The sequence below is a fragment of the Brienomyrus brachyistius genome, unplaced genomic scaffold, assembly GCF_023856365.1.
Source record: "Brienomyrus brachyistius isolate T26 unplaced genomic scaffold, BBRACH_0.4 scaffold58, whole genome shotgun sequence".
Classification (NCBI taxonomy): domain Eukaryota; kingdom Metazoa; phylum Chordata; class Actinopteri; order Osteoglossiformes; family Mormyridae; genus Brienomyrus; species Brienomyrus brachyistius.
Window position 1 is genome coordinate 613570 of NW_026042333.1, and position 10204 is coordinate 623773.

General features: G+C 47.0%; 3 protein-coding genes across 4 annotated transcripts; 1 reads left to right on the forward strand and 2 right to left on the reverse strand.

The window, feature by feature from the left end:
• Positions 1 to 1779: 1779 nt before the first annotated feature.
• Positions 1780 to 4243, reverse strand: snrpd2 (small nuclear ribonucleoprotein D2 polypeptide). Its single transcript, XM_049001441.1, has 3 exons — positions 4096 to 4243; positions 3705 to 3884; positions 1780 to 2118 (listed from the first exon to the last, which is right to left on the reverse strand). Coding segments are annotated over exons 1-3 (357 nt in total). The 5' UTR covers positions 4098 to 4243; the 3' UTR covers positions 1780 to 1943.
• Positions 4244 to 6877: 2634 nt separating this feature from the next.
• On the forward strand, positions 6878 to 8633 carry zgc:171929 (uncharacterized protein LOC100124596 homolog). 2 transcript variants are annotated; one of them, XM_049001429.1, is made up of 4 exons: positions 6878 to 7374; positions 7621 to 7826; positions 7947 to 8130; positions 8208 to 8633. In XM_049001429.1, the coding sequence occupies exons 1-4, from the start codon at positions 7272 to 7274 to the stop codon at positions 8528 to 8530; spliced, it is 816 nt and encodes a 271-aa protein (XP_048857386.1). In that variant the 5' UTR covers positions 6878 to 7271; the 3' UTR covers positions 8531 to 8633. The 2 variants fall into 2 exon arrangements, with proteins under 2 accessions (XP_048857386.1, XP_048857387.1); XM_049001430.1 differs by having other exon boundaries at positions 8013 to 8130.
• A 61-nt stretch (positions 8634 to 8694) lies between these two features.
• Positions 8695 to 10159, reverse strand: polr2i (RNA polymerase II subunit I). The gene is made up of 6 exons (XM_049001440.1): positions 10002 to 10159; positions 9785 to 9839; positions 9472 to 9545; positions 9295 to 9369; positions 9140 to 9191; positions 8695 to 8977 (listed from the first exon to the last, which is right to left on the reverse strand). Exons 1-6 carry the CDS (start codon positions 10061 to 10063, stop codon positions 8915 to 8917), a joined length of 381 nt encoding a protein of 126 aa, XP_048857397.1. The 5' UTR covers positions 10064 to 10159; the 3' UTR covers positions 8695 to 8914.
• Between the last annotated feature and the right edge of the window lie 45 nt (positions 10160 to 10204).

Below are 10204 nucleotides of genomic sequence, written 5' to 3' on the forward strand. Positions count from 1 at the left end.
CCATCTCTCGCTGTATATTGTTCAGATGTTCATTTTATGCAAGGAGCACTTTATTCAAATGACTCAGCGCTATTGGTTTCCAAAGATTACCCTCCACGGCTAAAAGCCGCAGGGCATTATATGCTTGTTAAGTATATATTATACAGGGTAACTCAAAAATAGCTATACAATATATTACACATGAGTAGGCCTTTTAGGCCTAAAATGTTTGCGCGAGGATTTTATGCTTCTAATTTCATGTAATTTACTATTTTTCGAGCATCATTACGGCAGGATATTTACATTCAGAATTTAATATGCAAGTTCTTTCATTCTTAAACAAACGTACATACAAACATGAAAATCCCGTGCTGCGATTTCAGTAGGAGAATTTTGTGATCTAGCCTGTAGCGAATTAGCCTTTTGTTCCATTCGCGTATTAAAAAGTATGATTAACTTTTAAAACGCATGGGCAGGTTTTCCTCAAACTCTAAAACCATTCATCTAATACGTTGGCGTTATTGTACTTGCGACCATTTAAGATTACTACCGACAACAAACACCAGGATGAGTAATCAAAACACAGCTTTCTGTAAACAGACAATGTTTTATATCTAATCTACATGCACATATATTATGTCCATTCATTGGGCCCAAAGATGGGGTACACCCTTGATGGGTACCACACAATCATACTGTACGGGCACCGGAGAGATGCCAGCCAGCTGTACTCGGTATCTTTGAACTGGGGGAGTAAACACTCATGACGTAGATATGACATGTGAATTCCGTACGCTGAACAATGCCCCCCACCGAGCCAGCCCCTAAGTCGGCAGCGCTGGCCTCTTGATGGGTCCCCTTTTTTAGGGCGTTTTTTCAGCACAACCTTCCCTACGTTTTATTTCGCAGCATTACAAATGTATTATACTGGCTCCTCGTTATATCGAAACAACCGTACCCATTTTACCAAACGACATAACATCGAAAGAAGCATAATTGGGGTATCCGGGGGAAGGGAATTAGCCGCTGAGACTGACAATTCAAAACTGCCATCGCTGGCTTTAAACCGACCGGGTTTAAAGCACTTTGTGTTTCCGATCAAAAGCACGTTAATGCCGCTACGCTCTGCACCAGCAGAGGGCGCTGAGGATTGCCGGGAATATAACAACTTCTCGTTTAGAATAACACAGCCACACTAAGCTAGGGTTTACCAAGAAATGTAAGCAAAGGTCAGTTACATGATCGAAACCCCAACACTGCCTACTGTACCACTGAACATAGGAAAAGGCACCCAGCTGCAACTACCGCATACTACCGCAATTTCAACAGAAACATCAGAAGCCACACAGAGAAATTGGACAGCCAACAAAACTTTTTTTTTCATTTTATTAGGAAAAAAAAATATCACCATAGAAAATGGCAAATGTTACAAAGCCACGGATATCCAAAAACGTAGCCCAACTGAACCGGTGAGTCATTTGAGGGGAAGCACGCAGTAGCCAAATTTCCACTGTCTGGTTAAGACCGAGTCTTATCTAACCCTATTCTCTGGTTCAACACAATGGAGCCATTTTAATAATAGGGAATAAGGACCTTGATGTGGTTCACATAAAAACTCCACACATTCAGCGGCTCATTAAATTGACACCCAGATACTAGAGAATAAGACACAAGGAGAAAATGACCACAGCCTGTAACATGGCGACTAGCTGGGAGGCCATCAGACCCAGTCTAGGTTCCAGCCTTTAAGTCCAAATTACTGGCTCCAGATTTCTTTCTTTTTTTTTTTTTTTTGGGGGGGGGGGGGGGGGGGGGGTTATAAAAAAATCTAATGAAGTTACACATCACATACATTTGGCTTTAATTATCCAAATAAACAAACCAAAGACCAAAATGATGGACCATCGCATGTGACCGCTGAGGACCGAGACTGTTCACCATTCACCTAAAAGGGGGGGAGGGGACTATTTCCCACTGATAAGTGGGTTCCTCAGCACCACAATGACTGAGTCACCACGCAGGAACATCTTGGAGATGTAGCGGTCCTTGTTGACCGGCTTGGACTTCTTCTTGCCCTTCCCGCTCTTGGGGACCTCAGTCCACATTTCCTTCACGTTCTCCAGCACCATGTTGCAGTGCCTGCACAACACAGGAAGACACATTGACACAATGTTATTTATAACAGGTAAAAATGACCGGTGTACGTACAGCACAAAAACATTACAGATACACATTACAATGTCTGCCTTTTTGTACAATAAATAAGTTATTAGTGGCCAATTACGCCAAAGCAGTATAGCCCAAAGAAGAAACATACAATCCCAAGCTTTGGAACCCAAAACCAATTTCTTGTTCCCCACAACTTCTATATGGACGAATTCTTTGTAGGATTTACACTTAAGGACTCGCCCAGGTCCAAAGTCAGCCTACCTGGTTAACGGACTGGAAGCAGCGGTTAGTTATTAGAGGCACGATGTCACAGTGGGCCTGTGTTCATAGTGGGGTACTACAGGGTTCAATTTTAGGACCACTGTAAGTTCCTAATTTACGTTAATGATATTCAGTGTTTCCCCTACCATTATATTGGGGGGGGGGCGCCCAACCCCCCAACGGCGGCACCTGCCCCCACTTGAAGGTCAAGTTAATTGTATTTAATTTTATTTTCTATTTAGCACCACATCACAAGAGAAGTCATTTAAGGTTACCCTTCCTACAGGACAAGTCTATACATTTTCCTTTTATCAAACAAACTAAATAGCTTTATGTTATTCATCTTATTTACATAACAGCTTGTCATTTTTTTTTTCTCTACACAGTCACGCGTTTACAGTTCTCCTCTGCTCTCTGTATCGCGCGTGGTGGAGCTCCGCCCTGATGCGCACGCACAGACACGTGCACACACACAGGTGAGCACACACAGGCGAGCACACTCCCACCAGCGGACAGAGAGCGCACATTGGAAAATATGTTGCGTAAACCACATGAAAAGCAGACAAAAATATCTATATTATTTATATAATATAATAATAAATGTTCAAATATTTAGTTTAGTTGTTATATTGACTGTTGTCATTAAACGAAACACATGAACACCATGAATCCTCTCCGTGTTGTCCAATTAGAAAGGTCAATAGGATGTTGGGTTACATCTCTGGGTGTGTGGAGTTTAAGTCAAGGGAGGTGATGCTACGATTATATAATTCCTTGGTAAGACCCCACCTAGAATATTGTGTGCGGGTTTGGTCACCATACCTTAAGAAGGCCATTGCTGCCTTAGAAAAGGTGTGATGTAGGGCTACGAGAATGATTCCATGTCATAGAGGAGTGTCTTATGAGGAGAGGTTAGCTGAGCTGAATCTGTTTAGCCTTGAGCAAAGGAAACTAAGGGGGAACGTGATCCAGGTATATAAGATTCTAACAGGTCTGGATGCTGTTCAGCCAAATGGCTATTTCAATATTAGTTTAAATACTAGAACTCGTGGCCATAAGTGCAAATTAGCAGGTGAACATTTTCAAATGAATCTGAGGAAGCACTTCTTTACACAGCGTGTATTTAGAGTATGGAATAGACGTCCTGTTAGTGTAGTGCAAGCTAAAACCCTGGGTTCATTTAAATCAGAGCTAGGTCAGATTTTAACAACTCTGAGATATTAGTTAAGTTCTCCCCAAACGACCTTGATGGGCCGAATGGCCTCCTCTCGTTTGTAAATTTCTTATGTTTCTACCTGTCAAACGCCTTAACACGGCCAAGCAGCTTCTTGTTATTTCGGCAGTTGATGAGGACTTGCGTGTTGTTTTTCACCGACTGGGTGAGCACGGACAGCGGGCCCGTGTTGAACTCCTCCTCCTCCCGCTTCTGCAGCTCCTCCGGCGTCATCTCTGATTTGGGCTTATTCAAAAGACTCCTACAAAAGACGCAAAGACATGAAGTGTTTACTTAGAAATCCCACGCGGGTATTTAGTTAGGCCAGCTCTTTGCAAAGAGTTACACGCACCGGATTAACCACCGGCTAACACATGATACATACGATAAAGAAACGCAACCAAATCGCCTCGTAAACACTCCACTTTAAGAAAAATTGAATAATTACATTAACGACAAAACAAATAACTTACATGTTTATATTCAGACTGCAGTCGCGGTGAATATGAATACCGACTAGATTTAACAAAGCAAACTGGCGTGCTGCAGCAGATGGCGGCTTCCGGTAAACTCGCGTTTCCTTCCGGCGGTATCACTTCCGGGTCACATGTGCAATTTGACTAGAGGGCGGGTTATTGCCCCGTTACTGTGTATTACAGTGGATGCGCTTTTCGTTATGCATCGCGCACATAAGTAATCTGATTAAAGTTTCCATGCATTTTTGAGAGTAATAATGTGTTACTCCCATAACTGCACATAAATATTAGTTTTCATACGACGTGGTTGGAACAACGTAACTTTAAAAATCACTTATATAGCCGGGTAGATTTACAAAAAAAGATATAAAATAGCTATATACTTCCCGAGATTTCATTCTGCAACTTTCTATTGACCATGCCATCGTACTTATGTGAGGCCTCGTTTGTATGAGAAGCACGCATTTATTGTATCTCTCCATCTCCCACAATGCATATCATGCGCCTGATAATATCAGACTAGACAGGATGTTTTTTTTTCTCGCCGTTAATCACACCAATGCCTTATTATTAGGTCAGGAAATGCTAGATGATGGGAGATCTTTTAAACAGGCGGTAAAATAATTCACAGCTTCAGCTGTCGTTTGCTGCGGGTAATAGTGTCTGTTAATGGCTAAAAAAAATAAAAGCAGAAGTAGTGACACTGTGTTTTTCTTTTCGAATGGGTCGTGCAGCGGCGCAGCGTCCCTCTCGCCGGCCTCCGCATAACGTGCGGTTGGCTTCGCCAAACAAGGCCATTTAACAGTCAAAGATATTCCCGCAAGCCCTCCTGCGCCAGCGCAGTCCGGCCTGAGCGCATCCAGGTATGCAAAGCGGAGTTTCAGTACGACCTATTTTGCTGCCCTGGGTGGGGCGACCAGGAGGCTCCTTCTCACTACTACCCGTCTTCCACTTAATTATGTTTATAAATTCGTATATGCTGCGTTTGCTTTACACCATGGAGAACAAAAGGTGCTGTCTAATCGGCATTATGATCCTACCGACAACTGCGCTCTTTCATTTAACGAATGGATTTCAGATTACCTGTTTATCAAAGATATTTGTGTGATACATATCTGTGCAGCCCCGACTGAATGACTGGATGTATAAATTTAAAGCTGTAATCATATATATATATATATCGGGGAGACACATTGACAAGGCAACAGTCTTTTCAGATTATTTTGCGATAGATAGCTTTCATAGGCGTGTAGGGTGATGGAGTTTTGCAGAGAGTGAATCGAATTTGACTGTTCGGATGCACTTGGCTCTTTCCAGGTCTGCCCAGAAGGTTGCCTGTGACCACACCTCGCTCTCCGTCAGCGGGGCTGGGTGGGGCGCATATTTGCATACAGTTAGAGCGAGTCTTGCAGTCGGCAGCGGGAGAGCAGGACAGTATTGTGTGACAGCTGGCCAGGTGGCCCGGCGAGCGGTGACAGGCAGAGGAGTAGCCCAGACAAAACTTCCCTGGCTTTTGCTAGCTGTCGCGCAAAGCACCAGCTACCGACATTTGAAAAGTAATTGGACCTTTTCCTCAAAGTCTGTGGGCTTAAAAGATTTGTTGGAGGGGGAAGTTATGCAGTGTACACACATGAGCACACAGACACCTGTGCTCAAAGAATGCAGGGTTGCCAACTCTCACGCATCTGTCGTGACACTTTCGAATGGCAAGAAATCTTACTGCAAGTCTGTAAGACTTATTCCATTTGAAACCTAAAATTAGCTACACCAAGTGTTTTTTTACAGCAATAAAACAACAATTTTATTATGAGGTAATAAAACTGTTTCATACATGTAAATGCACGTGCAGACTTGTCTCGAATTGAAAATCTCACACCAGCCAGTTGGGCAAACTTGGCAACCCTGATAGTGAACCAGTGACAATAAGAAGCGCTAGCTGGTTGTTCTTCATCTGACCCCTGTAACATTTGCCTAATGCGCTTCGCTCTCTGCCTCCCCATCCTGCCAGTGGATTCTGACCTCACCGCCCCGATGTGTGTCACTGCACTTCCCTACTCACACAGTTCCCCGGATGGCCGGGAAGAAGCAAAACCCATCCTAGGCGCCTTTGGGGACTGCGGGCTGCACAGGGGAGGAACAGGGCTGCACTTGAAATAAGGGCCTCGTGATCGTCGTCGGGCCCCAGCACAAGTCGGAACAAATCATTGTCGCCCCGCTGTGTTCAGGCACGGCAGGAAGTGTCACGTGGAGCTTCGCCAGCGAGCTGCTGTGTTTGCTCTGCATGATAAAAGCTCTGGGTCTTTTAAGCGTAAGAAAGACGCGTGATGAAAACAAACACAAAAAAAAAAACTAAGTTGCGACTCCCTGAGTTACACTGTGGCAGTTTATGCGAGACTCAGCCTCTCAAAGGGAAGGACATGGTGAAAGCAAACGTGACTTAAGTGTTGCACGTTTATGCTCTTTTAGTATTTTCGGAACGATTTAAAAATGAGGGATCGTGTGTAAGAGCCTTCAGGCAGCGCAGGCCTGCAGCTGTGTGTTTACACATGTACTCTGACTAGAGACCGAGAAGGCAGGCAGGCGTGGAGCGGATCCCTAGGGGGGTGCGGCTCTTGACTCCCCTGCCGCATTTGAATAACCTTTATGTGCGCTGGAGAGCGACAGACCCAGCAGACAATGCAAGGGGGGGGGGGGGTACTCTGGCAAACAGCTGATTTTACTAGCAGTTCAGGCTGTGGGCCCCCCCCCCCCTCCACTACCAAGCTTCTGTTACACAAACCGTGGCGTCGGTGAGAGGATCCATCCCAGGGCCCGATTTACATAGGCGGGGGGAGCCTGAATGGGGCAGGCAGATTCTCAGTATCTGGCATGCAAACCAGCTTGGGGGGGGGGCATCAGCCTGCACAGTCTCATGCATCATCCTGCACAGGTGTGTCCACCCCCACATGCCCAGCCCACCCAGCCCTAGAGGCGGGACAAGCCAGGGAAATGAGTGCTGTGATTTCTTTTCTTTACCTGTGGGGGTGCGGGTCTGGGAGCAGTGATAGGTGCGTATGAAGCTGTCGGGGGGAGGGGGGAGGGGGGCATTGGCCGACACCCACCGCGCATAAACGGAGACGGACAGGACCCCAGGACAGTGGTGGTAGACGGGCGACGAGGACAAGGACAGAGAGATGCCACGCTCCTTTCTGGTGAAGAAGAAACGGGGCATCTGCGGGGGATGGAGATGGAGGGATGAGGAAGAAGAGCAGTCACCCGCGAACGAGTGCCAGACAGGTGAGAAAGGTCAGGGCAGATCAGGGCGACTCGGGACAAAACTCACAGGTACAGACACTGAGTAAAGCTGTGTGTGTGTGTTTCTGTGTTATTCACTGTACAGTGCATATCCTCAGTGTGACAAACCCCACTGCTTGGGGACATCACTGTAAACAGTGACCATTTGCCATCTAGTCTGTCTGTCTGCCTGTAGACTGAAACCGCACGATGTTTCACTCATTATGTCATTTTCCGCTCTTCCCTCAGCAACAGGAACGACCCCGCTGCCCCAACACCAATCGTCTTCGCCTGGCTCCGATGCAGAGCCCGCCACGCTGCCTAAGCCCTCCGTCCCCAGCCTGCCAGTGGAGATAGCCCAAGCCTGGCCCCCATGTCTGTCCCAGCACCCCCTGCTGCCTACCCAGGGGCAGTATTACCCCCATGCCGTGCTGTCAATGGCCCCCCGTGCCAAGGTAAGGCTGACGCTATCCTCACAGCCACGTTCACTCACATGCATTCACCATCCAATAGAAGGCTGAGGATTTGCTGACCCCACTCCCGTAACCATGGCTCCTCCCTCATCCCCCCACCAGCCTCGCTTGGCCACTAGTTCCGGGGACTTCTTGTGTGCCGTCTGTCACAAGGTATTCCCGCTGCAGCGCATGCTGACCCGTCACCTGAAGTGCCACAGCCTGGTGAAAAGGCACCTGTGCAGGTTTTGCGGCAAGGGCTTCAACGACACCTTCGACCTGAAGAGGCACATGCGCACGCACACGGGTGAGAGCGCCCCCTACTGCCGCCGCCTGCTCATAGCGCGCGCACGCACCCAGACGCTAACGCAACCGCTCCCGCAGGCATCCGGCCGTACCGCTGCGAGCTGTGTGAAAAGGCCTTCACGCAGCGCTGCTCGCTGGAGTCCCACCTACGCAAGATCCACGGCGTGGCCCAGCAGTACGCGTACCGCCAGCGCCGCTCCAAAATATTCGTGTGCGAAGACTGCGGCTTCACCTCCTCGCGTCCTGATGACTATTTCCAGCACGTACGGCAGCGGCACCCGGGAAGTCCCGCCCTCCGACGGTACTACCGCAAGCACACGCACGAGCAAGGTGCCCCCAATACCACGGACCACAAGATCACCCCCTTAGTGCTCTACCCGCACACCAGGTACTTCATCTGAGGGGGGGGGGGGGGGTTTGGCTGGCCCCTGCCTGCTCATCCCCTCCTTCATACCCATTCCTCCATAAGGGGGACATTAAAAAAAATATATATGTCCATGGAAAATTGTCCTTTATCTCTTTTTGTTTTATTATTTAAAAAAACGTATAATAATGTACAACAGCACTGACAAAAATAAAACTAAATTAAAAAAAAAAAAAATCGGCCAGTTGTTTGCTGTTCCTCTCAAACACCAGTCACACAACAACACCACGGAAAGCAGTTTCTGTTCCGATGTGGAAGCCAGTCGCAGAGGACATGGAGACACAACCCTGTGACAGACAGCATCTCCGCTGGCCTGAGATCATTTTGATGTACGTATGCGCCACCTTCCTCCCGCTCCTCTTCACTCAGTCCAGCGATGTCCACAGTGAGGCGCTGTGCACACATAGTATAGCCTCATTGCATCCTGCAAAACAAACAAGATGGTTGCACTATGCCATGAGAAACAAGCTCTCTCTAATGACATCGAACAGCTTACTTTTGCACACACAACAGAAATAATTTATGAGGAAGCGGTACAGTACTGCATATTCTGCTAGGAGCAATTACATCTAAATGAATACTGCACCTCAGCTTTCATGCTGTGAGACTGGAAGAACACCGCCTCCTTGTGTCCGCACCTGGAATAGCAGGCGGCAAAATGTGAGGCAAGAAAGTGGGGAATCAGAGGCGAGCAAGAACCGAGGCAGGGTACGATAGTGTGGGGGAGACTTGGAGACGTACTTGGGACATGGATGGTCTTCAGTACGAGGCAGGGTGGGGTCTTGGGACACATCTGCTATAATCTGAGTTAGTTCACTGGGAGACATAACCACGGGCGAGGTTAAAATAACGGTGTACTCAAACCGCTTTATGTACATTACTTGGTTACAAAGCTGCAAGACTGTGGACGCCACTCACTCAACCTCGTGTGTGATCTTGTTGACATAGATGCAGCTGTTATCGGCTTCTTGCTGGTAATCGCAGTTCCTGCACTAAAACGCGTTGAGACAAATTTATGAGACGAATCGCCGGGCGGACACAGATCTAAACGCAGAAGCCAACAAATCAGTGATTCTATACACTTCATCCAATCTGTCATAACAGTAGTGTATTAATTTTGCGACGCAGTTTTCGTTACGCCGTTTCGTTTCGTTTACCAATGGACACCAGAAACGTTCCTTCAGTGACCAGAAGATCAAGTACTTAAAGACAGCAAAGACCTTCCACTTACTGCGTAGAGTAAAATGCGGTTCTCTTTGTCTTCTTTCGGATACAGCATGTTGTTGCTATAAAAAACATAATTCCATATGACGTTTCCGGGCATAACAAGCGAGTCAAAAAGTCACACTAATGTTTAACAAACGTAACTTATGAACACAGCCTAGCACTATGATGCTAACAGGCTACCTAGCACTAACTTCAGTGTCCTTTGGTAAAGTAATTCTTACCATTCTTGACAGAACCGGATTCCCACAAACCCAGGCTCATAAGTACCACCCTCAAGCTCCATCTCCAACACACAAAAACGGCAAATAATACCACTTATAGGAGTGAAAAATGCGAATGCGCTCTCCGCACCCACTGCTCAGGACCTCTCACGCATGCGCTGATGAATCGTCGCTCTAATATGATGCTCATATGATCGGCGTGC